At 44.4% G+C, this 22094-nt stretch overlaps 3 protein-coding genes across 3 annotated transcripts; 1 reads left to right on the top strand and 2 right to left on the bottom strand.

Moving 5' to 3' along the window:
* Positions 1-4540: 4540 nt before the first annotated feature.
* LOC128720072 (zwei Ig domain protein zig-8) lies at positions 4541-6128 on the bottom strand. The gene is made up of 6 exons (XM_053813719.1): positions 6059-6128; positions 5740-5984; positions 5446-5659; positions 5194-5371; positions 4817-4953; positions 4541-4747 (listed from the first exon to the last, which is right to left on the bottom strand). Exons 1-6 carry the CDS (start codon positions 6126-6128, stop codon positions 4638-4640), a joined length of 954 nt encoding a protein of 317 aa, XP_053669694.1. The 3' UTR covers positions 4541-4637.
* A 2390-nt stretch (positions 6129-8518) lies between these two features.
* LOC128720262 (uncharacterized) lies at positions 8519-9847 on the top strand. Its single transcript, XM_053813925.1, has one exon. The coding sequence runs from the start codon at positions 8519-8521 to the stop codon at positions 9845-9847; it is 1329 nt and encodes a 442-aa protein (XP_053669900.1).
* Positions 9848-12156: 2309 nt separating this feature from the next.
* LOC128731904 (zinc finger protein 436) lies at positions 12157-16578 on the bottom strand. The gene is made up of 11 exons (XM_053825059.1): positions 16509-16578; positions 15092-15186; positions 14992-15024; positions 14873-14911; positions 14666-14798; positions 14464-14558; positions 14301-14390; positions 13854-14230; positions 13161-13620; positions 12840-12995; positions 12157-12402 (listed from the first exon to the last, which is right to left on the bottom strand). The coding sequence occupies exons 1-11, from the start codon at positions 16555-16557 to the stop codon at positions 12205-12207; spliced, it is 1725 nt and encodes a 574-aa protein (XP_053681034.1). The 5' UTR covers positions 16558-16578; the 3' UTR covers positions 12157-12204.
* Between the last annotated feature and the right edge of the window lie 5516 nt (positions 16579-22094).

The following is a 22094-nucleotide window of genomic DNA, read 5'->3' as shown; positions in this document are numbered from 1 at the left end:
CCTGTAATATTAGGAGACCCGGTAAAAGTGATTTGGCGTTTGTTTTATTTGATGAAGTTTATTCTTTTAGGTTGAATGTTGTAGTAGTACGAATGATAGGGAAGCTAGAATGTATAATGCCACTCTCTGTGATGAAGCACGAAAAAAACATGCCGTTCTCGCCACGTGCTCAAGACTCGTCTCGGTCGTTAGAATGAATTGAGTTGAGCATTTATTTGCTCTATTTTGATGGCAATGGTTACTTTTTCAACTACAAAGCAAGCAGAAAACGGTCGAAATATGGATCTTTTATTTTACGTCTTTCTCTCTTATATATGTAGGTGTTGTGTATTTGTGTGGTTTTGTGTGATTTGCATCTGTTAGTTTTACCGAAGGTTTCGAGTACGCTGTCATCAAATGACACGTTTGTAGCATTTGTATTCAATTCGAATGATTTTGAGTCATGTGAGTTCAAGAACACTACCCATGAGGCGATCAGCAGAAACATTCACTAAACGAGAAGGCATACATCGAAGACATTGCCGCACGCTTAGAGCTTCCATTTATTGCCTAGTCAGGCCCTTGTTCATGAATATTTGGGTTTGGTGTTGAATTTCGGTTTCATGCAGCTTTCCGTGGCCCTATTCTGTAGAACAATATTAGATTAAGTTATTTGCTCCGTATTACCCGTTGTACCACTTCCACAGAAATGACACGTCTAACGCAAACGCTCTCCTATCTATACTGGCAATGTATGAGTGAAAATTTTAGGAGTTTCGTATTTCCTAAGTCTAATGTTTCTAAGATAAAGCAATCAATAATTACTAACCTCGTGTTCTCTGGAAGGAGTGTGCTCTATTAGCTAGAATGCATAGTGTTTGAGTGTGACAGGTTTTTCTTCTTAAATGTGTGAGCGTATTTTACGGGAAACAAAACCATACTAAAACTAGCAACTATATATTTATATGTACTCAATGAAGAACAAAGATCATCTAAACTTTTCTTGCTATTTGCCAAAATTCTCTTCTATTATACAATTTTCTATTGCTCAAAAATGCTTGTGATTCGTTCGTAAAGCAATGAAAAAAACTGAAGATATGTGAGAAAAATTATTGTAACAAAAACAAATACTACGTCGAAACGATTTGCTCACACTAAAATAGATGAAAAAAGGACTATGCGTCCCTTTACCTATCAATGCATTTATGAAAGCAGGGTGAAATGTAAGATACCGCCGGTCGTCAATGTTCAGACAGTTGCAGTTGGTAATTCGGACCGAATTTCGGACTGGATTTGGAGAGGACGGAATCGTTGGTTAGGGCTCAGGAATGACTTTATCTATTTTTGATAGCAATCTTTTTCCCCAACGTAAACGAAATCCAACCGTATAAGTAACTAAATCAAAGGCGAACTATAGTATAATACAACAAAAATAAAATGAATATGAAACAACAAAAGCAGTATTAACAAAGGATAGAACAGATAAAAAAATGTGAACCCTTTCGCTGAAGCTATTCCAATCATCATCGCAACCACAGAACTAGTGTCGAGCGAAACCCTAATCGTTGAGCAAGCTGGATGTGTAGTGACGAAGGTAGCCGAGTAGACAGAAACACGGAATTACAAATGCAAGCAGAAAAGAAAGGAAACTATTATGGGAACTATCTTGCCAAATAGATATAGGAAGGTTTTGGAAACAAATATTTTTACAACACAAGCGTATTTATTGCAGATAACAATAAAATAAACTCTCTCTATATACATACATACACACACACATAGAAACAAAGGATTTGAGTGATTTTGGGAAGAAAGGACGAAAGAAAGAGGTAGTTTTATTCCTGTGGGAACGAACCAAGCTCGGAATGAAGCGACATGCCGATGGCGCGAAGTTGCTAGATTATAATTTTCGAATACTTTATTTGTTCCATTTCATAGTTGGTAGGTTCTGTTCATGTAAAGTTACAATACATTATAGTGCCTCGTTTCGTTATTCTTTCACATGTTATATGTGAATATGTATATTCATTTATACTTATATACATATTTAGCGCTGACCACAACCATAATTTTTCATGTCAGTTTGAAATACTGCATCGTTAGTTTAAACCAATATACCAAAAACGTTTCATTGTTTTACTCTGATCTATTCATTTTATTTATATGTACTATTATCTTTTTATATGCATTTGCTATTCGTTTTTTTTGTAGTTGTATATAACAATACATCTGATTATAAAAAAGTATTTCATTTTTTCATTTAGTTTAGCGCTTCTTTTGTATTTTTTGTTTGGTTTTTATATGAAAAATAAAAAATCTCAAATAATACCTCACAACGCTTCGTTACTTCTCCTTGCGCTCGTATAAACCGATACTCTATACGTCTCTCACTCAATGGTTTATTTTGTGTGTTAGTTCATTTGATTTTGTGTTATTTGTTTCACTAGATAGGTCCTCCCTCCTACCCGACGCATGCCTCTGTGTTTGCCTCTGCTAGAACACGCTATACGGACCCGAAATCCCGGCCGGATTGCATGATTGCACAATCGCCGGCTAATCCTTTCGACTGCAATTGCTTGGATGGGATAGTAGCGTTGAGCTTGGTATTTCTTTTTGCTGCTGTTGTGCACAATAATACGGCCTCGGTAGAGCACGACTAATAAAACACGGCTAGCTGCACACCAGTAGTATTTGTATGCACTTATCTATTTGTGCTAAAAGATAACAAATATATTCTTACGTGCTAATTTTCACTCGAATTTCCAGTTAATAAGCGCCATATTAGTTGTGTCCGTGTAGGGGGAATGTGTGCTTGTTCTGTGTCGTTGCTAATCCACGAATGCGAATTTGTGTGAATATGATGTGTGTGGGAAATGGATTTTCTTCTGCCCTTTTGCCCCATCCACCCTGCCCATAACGCGTTTACAACCTCTTCGTTCCCTTGTGTACATCACTCGTAGAATCTGATTCTACACTTCGTTTCACAACCTCGTGCCACTGTTCATTTGTAATCTAAATATATATAATTTTATATATGTATATTAAAAAAATCTCTGGATCACGTTGACAACACTTACGATTAGTGATAGTGACAAATAGTAGAGTAGAGTATCGATAGTGGTACAAATAATCTCCCTCTAATGGCACCATCCCACGAGGAGATCGATGCTCTGCGTCGCTGTTGCGAAGTTATGGTGGGTGTGCTAAGGATGCGTGCGTACTTGTGTGCGCAGAATGCAGCAAACGAAATCTCTTAAGTTCAGAAAACTCTCGCATTCGGCTTATAGAAATAGCAGGATATGCACACACGGCTTAGCGTACTAGCGAAAGGACATCTGCTCCGAACGTTTTCCAAACAGTCGCAAGCGATGGAAAATGGATGGAAAATGGGGGAAAAGTACATGCACACGCTGCCACCCGGTCGTCGGTTTTGAGCAATAAATGGTTATAAGCCCAGTATGGGCGGAGAGCCAGGCGATTTGAACGTATGTCCCTTCATCCCATCTTAGACTTTATGCCCTGCCTACGTCGTACCATTTTTTTTGTTATATAAAGATGAACATTTATAATCGCATTACATCGATAATTTGTTTGAATTTGGTTTTGCCTTCTTGAGTATTTAAGTCTAATCACAACCGAAGACTGATATCATTACGCTAAATATGTGTTACGATGCACTTGTCGAATAGTTGTATGCAGTTATCGCAATTAGTAATTACGTGGGGAAAATATTTGTGTACAAATATTGCTGCTATAGTATCTTTTTTGTGGGTTTTTTTTTGTCTCATTTTAGCTGCTGTTATAACTTTGGCTCTCGCATCACCCTACCCATCCCTCATCCCTTAGTCCTTAATCCCCACGCCAGCGATCACACGCACAAACGTGTTTCGTGATTGATCCTCGAGCCCAACGTTCCGGCGAGCTATCGAAAGTCACATCCATTAAATCACAACCTTGTCCTACAATGTTCTAGTAGTTTTGGTGCCACGACCAGCAACCGCCTCGCGCGCGCCGTTGCAAGCCGACTTCGAGACGAATATAAATATATTACCATTTGTGTGAGAGTTTATGTTTGTTCGTTATGATTTAGCTTGGCCTTGTTTCTTTACATACCTTCGTGTACCATAATGGCACGATGTGGGATGCATTTACATGTAGTGTATCAAAACTCATCCACCTTTACCGCTAGTACAACCATGAACCGACAGAAGCTGTCGCATTGAGTCTAACCTAATCTCTGCAGAATATGCTGGCATGAAGAGCGAGCGAAGGAAGAATACACCGGGTGTAAACAGATGCGGGAAGGTGGAAAGGGAAGATGGATCCTGCATCCGTACAAGGGAAAAGCAATTTTCATCCGCGCTCGAGCGCGTGTTGATATGTTGGCTCGGGAGCTATGATTTTTGTTATTTCTTCATGTTCGTTTCACTGCTTTCGATTTCATCTCGAATGCTCAGTAGGGGGGAGATGTTGTACATGCATGCAGACGGGTTCCTCCAGCTGCAATTTGGCCAGAGAATGAGGAATGAAAAACGCTCACACACTGCTCTTTCTCGTCGTTCACTTTTGAAATGGCTGAGTTGGCAGAGAAATGATGAGGTTCAAGTAGGAGGCTGCCAGCCGGAGGGCAGAGATCGCTAGGATTCGTTGGTCTACAGTCACCGGCCACCGGAAAAACCCACCACCGCCAGTTGGACGAAGATTAACAGACTGACCAACGGTCGCCATTGCGGGCCACTGCCATGCTGCATTGCGGCGGGATTTTCCCCTGTTGGAAACGGAGTCATCAAGTATAAATCATCCGATTGCAGCCGAAAAGGGGGGTAGTTGTACGTACCATTTAACACGTGCACCGACACGGTAGCCTGCGCGATGTCTGCAAGGGCGCACGTGTAGTTACCGGTGTCGTACCGGTTGGCGTTGGCGATGTACAGCCGGCTCATAGCTCCACCGGGAAGAAGATCCGTTTTAACGCTAGAATAAAATCAAATAGGGCTTTGATGTACGATATGCTACTGCTAAATAGGTCCTGTTGCGACGACCCGTGCAGTTGAGAATGTCTTTGCTGCGATTAGCTTTATAATTAGACGGCATACGGGATAAATATGTCCCACCCCAAGAGGAAGCCAGCAGCTGTTTTATCCCACTTTTCTCACGGATAAACATCACAAATCGCAATCGAAAGTATACAAAAAACATGTCCGATTGTCTCACCTGATACCGCCTCGGCTGGTGTCGTAGTTGAGCATCCGCATGCCGTGCTTCCAGGTGACGTAGCTGGTCGGCTGGGGCACTCGACTGATGATGCACTTCAGCTCTATTGTGCTACCGGCTTTGTAGAACTTATCGAGCGTCGCCTGACCTCTCTCATCTATGATTTCTACGCGAGGAACTGCCAACACAATCGTACATGGCGTGAGTCAGTCTCAGAATACCCGGTAGTCCTACATCACATCGACAACTTACCGACAACAATCAGGTAGACCAGGTAGACTAGTGGTGGATAGGACGAAATCTGGCACTCGTAGTGACCCTCATCCCGTTCGTTCGAGTACTGGATAAGCAGCTGCCAGTCGTTGGGAGGCTGGTACTGAAGCGAGTACCGCGAATCACTACTATACGTCTGGCGACCAACAGTGATGAGGTGAATTTCGTCACCCTTTCGTCGAACCCAAGACACCTGTGTGAAACGTAAAACGCATGCAAGCATTCAAACACCCGTGGTTACCCGTGGTTACGAAATTGTCGTCGCCTACTAACCGTACGCTCACGCAGATCGTTCACGCGGCAGTGCAAATACACGTCCCCACCGAGCTGCGTGGTAACGTTGGCGGTCATGTTGGCATCGTCGAAGAACGGATACGGATCGTGTGTGGTGCTTTCGATCGACTCATCCTCCTGCTCGTCGTCGTCACTGGGAAGGTCGGTGTAGGGCACGGATATCTCCTGCCAGAAGTTGCGCGGTATACTCATGAACGGACTTCCCGACTGCAGCCCGGATGGTTCTGTAAGACCAAACAACAACGACACCGTGTTCGATCATTTCCGGCAGGGTTCGCGGAAGCTTCCCGATACTTACTGGGCACCGATCCTGACACGCAGTGCAGCAGAAGATAGATTGCCGCTACTCCGTTGACCGAGTTCCTCATGGTAGCATAGCTTTTTTTCCCGCCCTTTTTTTCAATTGGTAACTGAGCTTTCGCGCGCTAATCGGCTCGCTTCTTTGGTCTATGGTTTGTTCGTCGAATCGTCCTCGTTATCTACGCTGATTCGCTCCAGGACACGTTTAGACGACTTCTGACCAGGTGACCAGCGGGCACACAATCGAAATTCCCAACGCACAGCACGACTTCCTTAAGGATGCGTTCTGCAATGTTTCGGTTTTATTGCTCACAGTGGCGTAAGACGGGCTTTATCTGTAGCCTTTAACTACCCCTGTACGGACGGTTCGTTGGGAGGACAAATGTTTACAGACGGACGCACCAAACCGTGCATATGCAATCAGTGGGGGGGGGGAGTCCAATTCGCGTACGTGCCACCGAGATGCACTAATCAATAATTCCGCAGTGGTTGGTCGCGGCTTGGTACTGCCGTTCCGAGCGCAAATATCGAACGCCGCAATCAGTGCCCACGAGCTGTTTCACCATCCTTTCATTAGCACTCACCTTTACGCAGTTTCCCGACACTGGCCCGCAGGGGGTGAGGGGGATGGGGTGGGAGAGAGGGAAGGATCATAATCCTGTTGTTCGCTGGCACCGCCACAACTGGTACTTTGCTTCTTAACATAACACGGCAGCCACACACTGTTTCATTTTGCGCGATTTTCATCACTTTCGGACCACTCGCTCTATCCACTCAGGCGCTTTTTCTCACCCCCATTGTACACGCGAATGGCACCGTGAATGGCACAGGAAAAACGGGAAAAAAGGCACCCCACACACCGTTAGCGAATTCTACGCCATCATCAATGGCTACTCGGTGGCACTTGTTCCGGAAAAGTGTAACATGCTGTGGCAGCCTCGTTTTTTCTGTTCTCCTTTTTGGCGAAGTAGAGAAAACCTCCCCACCGCAACACGTTTCCAATCCACGCCCCCGTCCCCCTCCCTCCCCGCTCTCCACCAGGCACCAGTCGGGAAAACTCGCGCTCAATCGAACCAATTCCGAGCAATGCGTTATTACACTTTGGTTCTACTTTTCTGGGTATAGACCCCACCCCCCAACGTATACTCTCCTACCCCCCTGCGGCCAAGGGAAAGTGCTTCACAACCGATGAGGCAAAGGCGATGAGCGATTGATATGATAGTTGCAGATTCGTTCGAAGCGTTCAAAGAGTGGGGAAAAAAAAGCTGCTATACTAGAAGATGCTGTGAGTGGTCTGCCACGGTGCTGTGTAGTACTGCGAAACTGTGTGCCCATGGTCCCAATCGCGGGCAGCATAGCCGAGAGTACGGCTCCTTGCGAGAGCCTGGCATGGGAGAGCGAACCGTTGTCAATCGTCCTGGCCGAAAGCTCGAGTGCGCCGATGCAGATCGGGAGAAATTGTGAAGCATTCTTGCTTGTGGGAACGTGTCCGGAGAATTTAAATCTTTGTCCGTCATTTCATAGGATCTTTCGAGCAAAGAAAAAAAACCATTTAACCACAGGATACTGCTTGACATTTGCTGATGGAAAACCGTTAAATATCGGAAATATCATTGAATAGTGGCCGGCGAAAAATTTTTCTACGGAAGCAACATTTTGGGCATCTCCGTGATTTTCTACCATTGCCTATTTATTATACTTCGCTTCCGATTGAATCCATCCATTTGTCTCCCGAGCGGCACAAAGAAAGCTATTATTAGCCGAATGGGATTCCGACTTAGCTGCACGAACTGTGCTTCACCAGCTGGTTGAGGCCGACGACGGTTATGATCACCTACAACACTATGGAGCTGGTTTATGCCACGGGGTGCAGTAACAAAAATAAACGCCGTTTGTGCTCTGCGGGAGCCCACCGGTGCCGTGGTTGGATCTCGTTTAAATCACTTCAGCTAACAAAATCCACCGGCTACGGTGCACACTAGTCGTCAAGTGCTAACCGAGTGAACATGGTACTGTCGTGTGCAATGTGGAGCATGTAAGTTAGTGCTATCGAGATTCGAGTTAATTAAAAATTCCAGGACGATGCAGCTGCATCCGGAGCAGGTGCAGGATTGTGTGCAGTTTTTGACGGGTATTGTTGGGGATTGCGCTCAACTACTAGTGATCGCCTGAACTGTTTTACCTATGTGTTTTGTTCTTCGCCGTTTTTACAGCTATCCACCGATTTCTGCTTGAAAGCTTTGATGAGCCCCGTTCCGACAAGGTGAGAGATTTGTCGGAAAATTCCAAGGGTGCGCAAGTTTCGGAGCAGAATGTGGATCAGACATATTTGAATACACTTCAGACTTACTCACACGGTGTTTCGCGAACCGAATTGATTTCACAGTGTACGGTGCTGCTCGAATGGTTTGAAAAGGCTTCTTCGGTGGAGAAACATGAAACATGTGCCCCGGAGAGAATGGATCTGGAGGATATGAGGGAGGTGGAAGAAAACTCGTACGTTGATATGAGTGGAACGAATAAAACCACAACGATCGCAAGCTCCTCAACGGATATCGAAACCGGAGACGACCCGTCACAAATGGACCCCAGGGAAGAGTGCAATCCAAAGTTTGATGTGATGGAAGAAAATTCCTACGACCTCACCACGGATCAGATTCTTTACGATGAATGTCAGCAGGAGGTCTGCTACGAACAGGAACCAATGGCGCCTTTAAGAAGTCCTACACCGGACAGCCGGATGGACGAAAATCAGTGCCCTTACGGTGGGTTACCAGCGTCTCATTTGCGTCTCCAGCAGTCCCCGAAGCATGGAACACTGTTCAAGCAAGAAAAGCGCCTGTTTTTCGATCAGTTCAAGAAGTATTACGTGGGGCTGATCGGAAAATGGCTCTTGATCTACAACAGCCACAACGATCTCAGGCCCTGCCAGACGTTGTTTATCAAATGCATCAAGCTAGATTTGAACTTGAACGAGCAGATCAACGAGAAGCATTTGTTTCAGATCATCACGCAAGCCGACATGAAGGTGCACTTTCTTTCACCCAGCTTCCAAGACCTTAACGAGTGGATCGTGGCGATCGAGAATAATCTGATCGAGAAGCCCGACCGTACGGATGAAGGCCCGATACTGCAAGCTGCTAGGAGATTACCTTTGCCTCCTTATTGTGCTAGCGAGGATGAGACCGATATGCACGTGGCAGCTCACGCTGACGACGGGATATATGAAGAGCCTGTGTTATGTTTAAAGACAGAAACCGAAACTAAAACCAAGGAGCAAACCCACGGGTACGATACGCCCAAGCCACTGAACTTCGTACGACCGGACAACGATTCCGCGATCAGCAAGAACTGTTCGGATTCGCCTACACACAGTAAGAAGCCAGATTTGCCGGCTAAAGCTGCTAAAGAAGAGTTAGGATCTGGAGGGGCTAGCCCCGCACGTTCGCCGATGAAGAGTTGGATCAAAACTCGATTCAATCGATCTCCACCAGATCCTATCGAAGGGAAAGCTTCCAAAAAAGCGCTCAAAAAGCTGTCGTTTGAAGAACTATCGACGGTTGATGCATCCAGCCAGCCCAATTCACAAACGGCGACGTCAAATAAGCACCTGTCGGTGGATACTGGCTCTAAATTCACCCTGGCAACTACAGGTTCTAGCAAGGGCACAAAGATCAACATGATCATAAGCCAGCTGGAGGCGAATGGTCAACTGAATCTGCTCTCGAAAAGACTAAATGAAACCAACAAACGATACACGTGGGTTGCAGAAAGTGTTACCGGTTGAGCGCGGGCTTATCGCTTTTATTTTATCTCTAGTACGGTACGTTTATGTATGTGATCCTATCTCAAAAATAAATTCATTACAATCATCATTATGGCTTGTAATTTGCGTAACGAGTATTTTTGTTTTGCTGCATATTTGAAATAAACTATCATTAGATGTGATCAAACAATGAAATAGAATTTATCGTCAAAAATGGAACGAATGTATGGTGCTTAAGGATCTTGTTGAAAGATTTATCTGTAAATTGGAAATATTTCAAAGCATGGCACCGTTTCAACGCGGCTTGCACAGTTTATCAAGGGTTAATCGATTATGTTGAATTTCATGCTGACATTTACAAAATTACAAAAGTCAATGTAAATGTCAGAATATTCAAAACAAAGCTGTATATTAGAAACAATTCTAACAACAAAGTTGTAAATTGCAATGGTTTTGAAAAAACAATTGTTTTAATAGTTTAAATACAGCAATTACTGATGACTACACTGTCCTCTATTCGTGTTTTACAATATTTTCACGGGATAAGCAGCAGTGATTCAGGTTACGAAAATATTTTCAGTGATTGAAAGGGGGTTTCTTTAGTCACAAAAGGATCAAAACACTGAACTGAGCCGTAGAATCGGAAAACCATTGATGTTTACGATGTAAAATGCACAAGCGTTGCTAGTTAGTATCAAGTGAGTAAGGTATTGCTGCGCTAGCACGAAGATAAACGTAATCAATGATATACCTCTTATCCTCGCTCTCGATTAGATCGCTGCTTCCACTGCCATTTTTGATGGGACCCGAAACTTCGTGCCCAGACAGGCGATGGACTATAAGTCAAGCTTGAGATCAGAACACTCAGATATACGATCGTTCGTGCTCTTTCGGAACACTACACAACGGCCAGTGGATGTATACTGGGTCAACTATTCCTCAAAACTTATTCATTACACGACGCTTTTACCAGCGGCACAATGCATGGTCAATACCTATGTCACCCACCCGTGGATGTTCAAAGATAAGTTGTCCGATGAGCGAATGCATGTGAATCACCGTCCGGTATATCTACCAGAACCATGGTTCACTAATTTCAACAGCGCTGGTAGACTAACTAGGAAGGAAATCAACATCCACTTTCCAGTGCGCACGCTGAAAGAAAACTGTCTCTGGCGGATTGTTTCTCTGATGGCGAACGAGGAAGAAAGCGTCCTGTGGGAGCTTGAAATTCCCCGCGTGCTTATACAAGAACTTGAAACTAGAAGAAGGAATAGAACAAAAATAAAATGAGGCTACTAACTATCCGTTGCTTTGGCAGCTTTGCTTGCTGCGGTAATATTACACACAGACACTCCGAACGGGTGGAAATAATCGTTCCATTTATTTCGCATTACTCTAGGTATTGCCCCGGGTTGGTTTCCTCTTGACATAAACATACTTTACTCTACATTTAGCGATCAATAGTACAAGTTCAGATATTAGTTATGAGAAATATCGTTCATTCCTACGTTTCCATGGGTATCCGACATCCTCTTTGCGCGTTCAGCATTCACGTTTTTTTATTATATTTAACGACCGAGATGACAAACGGGACATTCAAAGATGCGTATAGGTTTTTACTTTTATCTTGCCTATTTCGACCTTTTCAAACAACAAATAATAGCTAGTATAATGTTAAAAGTTATTTATACCCACATCAAACACATGTTCGTTACTGATGGGCACTCAATTCGATTTAACCGAAGACAAAAATAATTTTCTTACATTTGCTTTACTAAATTCTTCTCTCTTTTCATTGGCTTCTGCACCATCTATCTTCCATAAAAATTGTTTGCTCATTTTGTACTTTTTCATAGAATCGTTTGTTTTTTGTTCTTGAATCAATTTCCGATCGGTTTTGGATTTTTTTCTATAGTTTAAAGTTCATTCTCTGCCTTAAGACTTATTGGACATCCCATTAGCATGATAACAATCACGAGATGTACAGTCTTATGAATAAAAAGAATGAATCTAAAACACTATAAAGTCCTTTCTCTAGACATTGTGTCACGTCAGTATGAATGCTCACTACATCTATTTCTTAGCTACCGCTATTCGTTTAATACAATTTTTACAACATAATGATGTACCATTTCAGACTAAGGATGGGATGACTAATAAGTAATGACCAAATGCCACACTGTATTCAGGCTTAACGTATACTAAACTATGTAATATTGCATGTGTGACTTTTACTGTGAAATGCTTTAAAATCACTTTCCAAGTGATCGATTATCTGAATAGCAAAGAACTTCTGTTTCCAGGACTACGTTTTTCAAAAACACACTGAAGGGAACCCAATAATTGCAATGAATCTATCTGTATTGTAGATGCATTTAGCTATGAAACTTTTCAATGTGCCGCGACAGGGTTTGTGGAGTTTTGAAGACGTTATAGCAGTAGGTGCAGATCAGTTTCGGTTGAGTATTGAAGGTGTTGTTCAACGTATTAGAGATGCCGAACAGATTCTGCGTTTGCGCCAGCATATTGGCCTGTAGTTCCGTTTTAATTCTATTAAAATTGCTCATTTTGTCCTGCAGAAAGAGACAAAGAAGCGTGAAATCAAGACATGTAGGATATGCGATCATGATCTAGTGTTATCCATAAACAAAAAGCGATCCTACCATACACTTATAATTATGCGTACAAACTGCTTAATGAAATAAAGATTTTAAAAATGAATTCTGTTAAATAAAATAAAAACTTTGTTGAGTACATAACAACCCTCTCAAGCAATGTTTAACACATGCAACGGCAAAAATACAATCATGTTCTAATAAGCGAAAAAAGCGTGTACGACACCGATTTACATCAGCGAAGTATCAAATCACAATAAAAAGCTGAGCACTACAACTAAAAAATAAGCAAGCATGAAGTATTTGTGTTATTGAAATGTTTAATGAAAAAAAAATAAACATAAAAATGTGTTAGCAAAATAAAATTAAACCATTTATTCGGGTTCGTGTTTTACTTCAAGATTTTGATCGATGTCGACTTTCATGGCCATCTCAGATCGCTGCTGTAAATGATGCTGCTGTTGCTGGTGAAGGTGTTGCTGCTGCTGGTGATGGTTTTGCACTTGTTGATGTTGGTTCAACTGCTCATTTATATTAATCAATTCCGAAACCTAGTAGTGAAAGATTCAAAGACAAGAAAATAACGACATCGACATTACTCTTGCGCCGCTTTTTTTTAAAACGTTGAGAGATTATTAGAAATATAACATAACATATAACATAAATTCGCCAGCACCATGCAAACCCAAAAACTAAAGATAAGCTAACCAACTCACAGATAGAACCTTTTGCTTGTCCCCGCCATTCACGCCACCGTTGCTAGCCTGCTGTGGATTCGCCTGGTTGATCTGATTCTGATATGACTGAAAGCTGGCATTCATTACTGAGGCTGCCGGGTGTAGCTGAGAATGAATCAGATGGGGTGGTGGCGTTTCAAGTCCATTCAGTCCGTGAAGACCGTGCTGAATCAGTTTTTTGTCGTCTACTGGCAGCGCTAGGGGCAGTGCTATCGGAAGCCCATGTCCAACACGGAGGTGATTGCTCAACCCGTCGGCCGTCTCGAACGATTCGTTACAGTTATGATAGTGACAGAAGTGCTTCGGTGCCTTATTTCCACCGGGCTGAGCGCCCAGTTTCTTGAGATCAACGGCAGGATGGTGCATTTGCATGTGCTTCGTCAGGTGGTTCTTCATCGTGAATCCTTCGCTACAACTGATCACTGGGCATGTGAGGTATCTGTTGAGCCCATGAAAGAGAAAAAAAAACAACATCCATGATGGAGAATTAGACAAGAAATATGATTCCATTATCCCCCACGTCAAAACGCTTCAAATCTCCTTTGCTGAAGGTTGTATGCATGCTGTTGCGAAAATCAACCAGTACAGGGACAACTTCCGTAGTCAAACGAAGACAGACGGGGCGGACACGAAGGGCAGCTCGACCGGTGAGAGTGGACAGTAGTTTCTTACCTCCCGTCGACGTGTCTTTGTACGTGCTTTTTCAATAGCACTTCGTCGTTAAATGTCATCGAGCACATGGAGCAGGCGTAATCGCCATGCTGCTTCATATGCAGCACGAGGTGAGATTCTTGAATAAACTTTTCTTCGCATTTTGTACACGAATAACCAAAGTTTGTTCCGTGAATTTTCATGTGCTGCTGCAGGTGCGATTGTTGCTTAAAAGATTTATCAGGGCACTGCGGACAGAAAAATCCTCTAGTCGAACTGTGGTTGGTAATTAAATGAAGGTTCAATTGAGTAACTTGGCTAAATTTGCGTGGACACTGATTGCATACGTACAGGGTGGTCTTGTGGTGCGTTTTCATATGGTTGTTTAAGTTTGTGACCTAAAATACAAACGGAAAACTGAGCGTAAGAATATGCCTCTTGTCACACCAGTTGGGTTTCAATAATCACCTGCGCAAATGAGCGGCCGCAGTTCGATTCTATACACACGTATGGTCTCTCGCCCGTATGCAATCGCCTGTGGTTGTTCAGATTGGTGATCTAAGGATTTGAGAACGAATCAAGACAAATGTTATATAGTGTCAGGAATCACGAGCATTCTATAATGGCTCACCTGAGTAAAGGCTTTCCCACAGTCGACGCAAACGTATGGCCTTTCGTTGGTGTGAATTCGGACATGATTACGCAGATTGGCTTGTTGCGTAAATCCTACGGTTAAAGCATGGTAAATAGTATGATGTTATGAATCGTTTCTAGAACAGTTGAAAACAATTGCAGCCCTTCAGAGCATGTTTGGGGTTCAGCATTCCACTTACCTTTTTGGCAAAATTCGCACACGTATTTCTTCTCAGCTGAATGATTGCGGATGTGGTTGAGTAGGGAGGTTTTTCGGCTAAATGTTTTATTGCAAATAGGACAGCTTCCTTCCTCGCCGTCAAGCACTTCGTTCTAAATAGCGCAAAATAATACTTTTGTTAGAAAAAATCTTACATATGTATGTCTGGAGAGGTTGCCTAACTTACATCGATTGTCTGCAAAGTGGCTTCCAGATCGAAATGTACCTGCACAAATCGAGAAAAAAAACCAATATTATAATTTCTTTTCAAATGCTGTTCGTTTGTTGTGAGACAAAAATATTCACCATCTTTTTGGAGTTTGGATCCCCCTGATTGACCTGAAAGGAAGGCATAAAAAGTTCTCAATCCCACGTAATTTTAATAGTTTTTATTTCAATTACTCACGGTATTGCCCAGCAGCACCGGCAAGTTGGAGCTTGTGGGTACCATCGTCGGCCGGGAGCCATCATAGAAGTTGGGCATCATCCCTTTGGAGATTCCTTTAAAACGAACACGATTGGATATATACGGTCTTTCTTGGACCAACGGTATCGTCCTGCTCAGATACTGTTGAAGAAAGAAAAAAAAAACATTGTTTTTGAAGATGAGTTGTTTTTGAATTAAACGAAGGGAAGCGTTGTTTCTTGCATTCGAAGCTATAAATATCTCTGCCACTAGTATCTTGGAGAGTGAATTTCACTTGTATCACTGAATGCACACCATTTTCTAACACAACTTTATTAATATATGTATGTTTTATTTATCCCATCGCTTTGGAAAAAAATTACCTCAGAATTACTCCTAGCAAAACATCGTAAATCCACCGAAAAGCGTTTTTTAGCTAACCAAGCTATTATGGCTCTTAAGTAAACACTATTCTTCTTTCACTTCTTCTTGTTTTGAAATGTGGATTGGGTGGTTTAATGCGATTTAACCAGGAACCACACTCAAATACCTCCTGTTCCACATTCTTTTTGATTTTTGGATTAGTTTTCCAAAATCGTATTTATGTTAAAAAGTGTTTAGATTCAACTTTTTATACAAAAAATTGCCTTAAACTAATGTTCACGAAAAAAATTATCAAAACATTCTGATACAAGCAGAGTTTGACGCATCAAACGTCAATTTTAAACCAAGCTGATGTCACATTCAAAACCGTTTCCCTTATGTAGCTTTTTTTTAATAAACTAAAATTATAACTAGAACATATATCTTACAATATTCTAAAATTTGTAACTCAATTGTTCTTTATTATACTAATGTGAATATTATGATGTTTGCAATTTTGGTATATTTTTTGAGTACAAATTTTGTATCCTTTTTGTATCATTTGATTGTAAAAAGAATCAATGTAGAATATATTAAAGAAAAAACAACGCATTTAATGTATGTAGTGAGAATAAACTAATACATCATTTGGTGCAGTCCATATTACGATTGCACAAAAACCCCTTCGAATGAGATAATCACAAACGTATTCCCACTGAAGTTCTTACTGGACAATCTTTCACTATTTATACAACTAAGCTAAAGTGCATTGCACCTACCGAATTATTTACCGAATTAAAGAATTGAATACCGAATATGCATATTAAAGAAAATGGTTTTAGGTTCACCGATCTAATTCCTGGTAGTCATTCCTAGTAATTCATATTTCTATGTTCATTGTGCTTAAACTATCCAGCCACAAATTTCTTCAAGGAAAATTGAGTGATAACGCTTACTTCCTATATTGCGATTCTCTCGATCGAGCAGTTTGAGATAAATAATTATATCCAATAAGAGTGCAACCTTTGGGGTTTTTTTTCGATACTTACCTTACCTTGCTTCAGCAAAAGAAGGAGTTGAAGGTATAGAGTGTCAATGTCCATATAAGCGCATTCAATTTTCCTGTTGTCCTTTAAAAAATTAAACAACCGTTTATGAAACAAACATCGCAACGGCGTCGCGAGAGTGAGCGAAATAAGGCAGTGAAACAACAGTCAACGGGAGTCCTCGTGGAAGAAGCGCATGCAAAACGAAAAATCAGCACGAAGAACGAGAAAAAAATCCCCACAAAATGAAGCATCCAACAGCGGCGGCAATCCCGAAATCCAACTGGCAAACGGCGGCAAAACCGTTGTTTAATAGACGGCATAGACAACAAGTAGTTTCCAAAACATCCCCTCACGCTCCAAAGACGCCACTCGTTTCATCCCCTCCGTACATCCTCCGATTGCCACATATGTGAACGGCTGCCCCGGTACCTGGTGGTATTATTTTGATAAACTTTTCCAGCCCGGCGCCGGTCGTGCTCGGTCGGGCTCGCGAGTACATAGTCGAGCCCCGACCGAACGAGCAACCCGCCGGAGCACATGGTGCGCGGAAAACAGACGACTTTCCCGATGGTTACGGCTTTCCGCGCGACCGTACATAAACGGAAAAGCGCAGCGCGCTATGTATGCACGCCTAACGAACGCGCGCGTGTGTGCGAGGCATGTGTGTGAAGCCAATAATACCGAAACGAATACTAATACGACACAGGTCCTTGCTGGCGGCTAGTGTAGTGTGTTTGCGCAGCGCGGTGCAAATATTACGTTCATTGATGATTTCAATGCCTGGCGCTGTCATCTGCGAGGAAGCTTGGAACTCGCTTTTACCCGGAACCTGTTGGTGCGGAAGGCTCGGTTCGATTGTGACGCCAAGGACGATTGTAAGCAAGGACGATGGTGAACAACTCACTCGAGGTGCGTAAAGTGAAGCTAACAAAGCCAGCAAACTCCACAGCTTCCGAACCGGGCCCGACGTGTTTGTGTGTGCAATTATCCTTTCCCACATGATCCTGACACCAATGCCGGCCACAACGGCATCGGTACATACCCACAACTGACGACGAATGCACATGCATGTGCGATGCATTCGGCGACTAATCGACCGTCAAATATGCGAGACAAAGCCAAAGCCAAGGTTCATTCTTTCGCTTCCGGTCTTGTGAAAAACGACGGAAACGTTGTCTAACGTAAAATTTAACGTCCCCGTCGCCCTCCCCTAACGTCCTTCTCGCCTGCCTTTTCGACCTCTCTTGGGTTCACATAAAAAAACTCTTTTCTTCTGTGGAACCCAAGGAAGGGGACGGTGGCAGCAAGGGGCGAGTGTGTGCTCGTGTGTACGTGTATGTGTGGGTGGGTGGCAGGGAGAGTGTTTTCTCAAGTAACTTTAGTGCGGGATGACGGGCAGGCGGCACACGTCCTTGCCGGTTCTACCGCCGAAGTTGGTAAAGTTCGTCCTTGCCCGTTTGCCAGCCGCAAGGAGCCGCAAGGAACCGTACCGCGTCGCTGTTCGGGGGTGGCAGTTATCATATGACGGTTGTTTAAATGAAGGTTGTTTAATTTTTTTCCACGCCAAGGCGGATTCGTATTGTGCGTGAGTGAGAGCACGCGAGTTAGATTTTTAACCATCGCACGGGAAACGGAATTAAACACGAACCACGGAATGTATGTAATGAACGGCCACGCTATGTACGGCCAAGTCCTTCGAACGCACTTGTCGCGGCTCCCCTTTCGAGCAGGTTGGAGGGATGTTGTAATTTTTTTCCACGATATTCCGCAACAAAAATTCGTGATTCTTTGAATATGCCTCTTAAGCAACGTTCGATCGTGCTTCTAATGATACCCTGCGCTACAAACACTTGTTTCAGGGTCTACAAATCGAAGTAATATTTCAATTTCAGTGAATTCACTCGGTTTGTTCTTTACCATTCTGCATGTAGTTTGTTGTAGAATTTTCCAATACATAAACTTAAAAATAAAATCAATCCAATTAATATTAATTTAGATAAACATACAACAATAAACAACACAATAAACACGCATCCACAAGTACATGCAAGTAGTAGGCCATGCTCGGTGTTTGAAATACCCAAAAAATCTAATTGATCACTGCCTGTGGTAATCAATCACAGCAACCGCGCGCGCGAACCGGAAAAATCACTTTTTAAAATCCGTAACGTAGCTTTTATCTGGAGCGTTAAGCTGGTCCACCCTTCGTCCGAAAGGGACCACACGGAACCACCGACGGCGTCCGTAAAGGGCAACCGATTTGTATTAATAATGTAACACCTCTAAACGCGCGGTAATTGAAAAACTTTCGCACTGCACTCCACCGACGTTGGGCTCGCGCGCGGTGGAAAATCCCGCTTGCAGGAAAATGGCTCTCCAGTGACACCGCGTGCGAACGGGTTGCGACTGTGTTGGCTCCGGTCGACGTGCCGACGAAGACGAAGACGCAGCGCTGCTGTTGCTGCTGCTGCTGCTGGCAAATTGAATAATAAGACTGAGAATTCATCAAATTTTTAAAAATCTACCAACCCGCCAAGTCGGTGCGAGCACGTCTGAGGGCGCCCAAAATTCACCAAGACTGTGCCGAAAACCCCTCCGGTTTTCCCGCACACACATTTACAACGGACCCCACGCGCACTCCCACCGCAAAACGAGGACCGCCGCGAAGGAGCCAGCCTTGGAAGGCGGTGATGGTGGTGGTGGCGGGTTGGTGCGGGGCGGGATGGGAGGGGTGGGGGAAGGCGCCGTTTTCCGGGCCGGCGGGTGGGAAAAGGGCGTGCTGTATATATCACCATTAGCGTCGTCTTCTTATTTACTTAAGACGCATACTGACAGGGGGAAAAAACACAACAAAAGCAATGAATCGCGCGGGTGGTACCGGGGGGGTGGTGAACTCGGGAGGTTTGGCGAGAATTAACCGAGATAAAGCGAGAGAGAGAGAAAGAGAGTGAGAGCAAGAGAGAGAGGGACAGTGAAAAAGAAAAGAAAAACTACACAGAAAGCACACACAATTTTCTTATTTCGTGGCGCGCGCTTAACTGCCACCATCCCTGTCCACTGATATTACCCCTTTTACTCTCCCTCCCACTTAACCCCATTCCCATCAGCCCACCCTCCTGTGCCGGGATCCTGTTCCCTTCGGCCAGGGCGCTATCAGGCCCGGCTCCTTGGCCGTAATGGAAAAGGGGTGCAAATCTTTTTACCCCCTTTTGTTTCGACCCCAGGCCTTTTTCCTTTTTTTTCGCCTTCTACCCGTTCTCGCATATCCTTTTTCTCGCTCTATACATGCTCGTCGGGCCACCGTGGTGGGTGCCACGTGGCGGCAACGGGAGGTGGCAGAAAACAAATTTAACGCTTTACATTTTTACCGAAATGGCCAAGTCGCAGCAGCAGCAGCAGCAGCATCCCGGTGCCCTCACTCGTCCTCGTCCTTCAGGATGCGCTAAAAGGCGTAATAAAAATATATACATGACCCCCTTGGCGGCACCTCCACCCTTCCTTCCCGGCCCATTGGTCGTTACGCTCCCACCGCCCTCAAGATGCCCATGGCTTCTTGGGCGCCTCCACCGAGGTGAACCTTTCCAAAGGACGCGTGGCGTTGAGGCGAGAGCGAGGTCCGTCCGGCCAATACAATAATATTTCGCACAGCAAACAACTGAAGAGCGAGCCAGAAAAAGAAGAAGCAGTCACGAACAACGCCAGGCAAACAAGCGATCTCCAAACCCACACAATCTCACCAAATCAACCAAACGAAACGCGCCAGTTGCCGCCATCATCATCGTCGTCGTCGTCGTCGTCGAAGAAGGCCGTGAAGAAAAGCGTGTTGATGGGAAGGATTTTCCCGCTAGCGGCACAGCCGTCAGAAAGAGCGAGCCAGAGCTCGGGCAAGCAGCGAGACAAAGCGAGCGACAGAGTGCAAGAGAGAGAGAGAGAGAGAGAGAGAGAGAGAAAGGAAATAGAGCGAAAAAAGGATGGCTTGCTTGAAAGGAAGACTCGCTTCTCCGGTTCCGCTGAAAGGCGCCTTGCGTCGTTTCTTTTCCTCCCTACCACCCGTCATCTGCCGCCCACACCCGACCCTTGCACACCCACTGACCTATCCGAACACCGAGCGGCCTTCCGGGACTCCTTCGTCCTTCTGCCGCACGCCTGACATCGGTCTTTCTCGCTCTAGCTTTCCACTCTAGCGGTTCCGAGCCTGCCTGGACCAAGCAAATATATTTTTCTTCCGGCACAGATCTCGTCCTTCGTGGGATCGAAAAGAGGGGGAGGAGAAGTGGGAAGGGGGGGGGGGAGGAGGAGGTGGCGGAGAGAAGTAGGGAGAAAGCATGGTGGCAGGGAAACAACACTCCCTTATCGTGAAAACAAAAGTGACTATAAATTTTTTCCAAGCGAAAGGAGCGAGCCGCTATCTGCGTGGGCAAGACAACGGCAAGAAAAAGAAAAGGACCAAAAATGAAAAAGAAAAGAAAACGAAGCAAGCTGGGGAAAACAGTGCCTGGAACCTGAAAGTGCTAAAGCGAACGCGGAAGAATCGCCACGATGGGGAAGGACGACCAAAAAAAATGAAAATGAACAAGAAACGAAATAAAATAAATGCCATTTGCTGTTGCTGATGGCTCCTTCTCGTCCTCGCCGCTGCGATTGGGCGGGTGTTGGGAAAATAGAAAGGGAAACCTCCGGAAAAGCGCAAACCTGACCGAACCCGAGGAAGAGGGTGCGTTATGTTTTTTTTCCTTCTTCTTGTATGTAATGTTTCTCTTCCGACCCCGGTTGCTTGGATTAGAAGGAAGCGAAATAAAACCCACCGGCCGAAAGATGGAGGAGAGCTCGAAACGCACCAATGCAAAAAAAAAGTAATAAAAACAAAATTACGCACACGCGCGCACGCACGCACATGTACGCAGCACGCGGGAGATGCGAGAGCAAAAAAAAAACGAAAAAAGGAAAAAGGGTCGGGCACGTTCGAACGCCACCCCTACCCGAAAAGGGGGTGGCCAATCCCGGGGGTTGGTCCGCGCTGCGTAGTAGTCGTGGTCGCGCTTACAGCACCCGCACCACGGCGTTTTGTCGGTGTGGTAGAATGGCCGGGACCATTATCTCGGACGGCGGCTTAGAAAAAGAAAATGGGAGTCTTTTTCGGCAGCGAGTGCCGGCTCGGGAGGAAAACTCTCCGGAGGAAATAAATCACACGCGCGGTGAGGCAGGACGAAAGGATCGCGCAGTGAGGGAGGCTGAGAGAAGAAGAAATGAGAAAGAAAGTAAAAAAAAAAAAAACAAAGGAAGAATATGAAAATGATGCCCACTCGCTCCCCTATTTTTATCGTCCGCTTTCCCGGTTCCCATCGCAACCGGCCCGTCTCGTTCCGTCCCGTTTCGCATCGCGTTCGTCCTTTTCTCGCACGTTTGTGGGGCGCGATTCGCTTTCTTCTTCGCGGGTGGGCCCTTTTCGGGGTGGACTCGAATTTAAGACGAATTCGAGTTTGGGATTGTTTTTCCGCGCGCTTTTCTTCGGTGGGTCTTCCTTCGCCATTAATTTTCCTCCCGCATTTTCCGCGAGCGACCCCCCATCGCGCCCTTGGTGGAAAATAACA

The sequence above is a fragment of the Anopheles nili genome, chromosome 2 (genome assembly GCF_943737925.1).
Source record: "Anopheles nili chromosome 2, idAnoNiliSN_F5_01, whole genome shotgun sequence".
Lineage (NCBI taxonomy): Eukaryota > Metazoa > Arthropoda > Insecta > Diptera > Culicidae > Anopheles > Anopheles nili.
Note: the sequence above shows the minus strand (reverse complement) of the source record. Positions and strands in the feature narration are given on the sequence as shown.

Excerpts from the sequence above, each read along its gene's own strand:
- LOC128720072 (XM_053813719.1), bottom strand. The coding sequence starts at position 6,128 with ATGAGGAACTCGGTCAACGGAGTAGCGGCAATCTATCTTCTGCTGCAC. Across the intron at positions 5,660-5,739 it reads ACGATCTGCGTGAGCGTACG|GTGTCTTGGGTTCGACGAAA; the intron begins GTTAGTAGGCGA and ends CGTTTCACACAG. Across the intron at positions 5,372-5,445 it reads GGTCTACCTGATTGTTGTCG|TTCCTCGCGTAGAAATCATA; the intron begins GTAAGTTGTCGA and ends TTGTGTTGGCAG.
- LOC128720262 (XM_053813925.1), top strand. The coding sequence starts at position 8,519 with ATGGATCTGGAGGATATGAGGGAGGTGGAAGAAAACTCGTACGTTGAT.
- LOC128731904 (XM_053825059.1), bottom strand. The coding sequence starts at position 16,557 with ATGGACATTGACACTCTATACCTTCAACTCCTTCTTTTGCTGAAGCAA. Across the intron at positions 12,996-13,160 it reads ACAAGCAAAAGGTTCTATCT|GTTTCGGAATTGATTAATAT; the intron begins GTGAGTTGGTTA and ends TTTCACTACTAG. Across the intron at positions 12,403-12,839 it reads ACATCGATCAAAATCTTGAA|GACAAAATGAGCAATTTTAA; the intron begins GTAAAACACGAA and ends CTCTTTCTGCAG.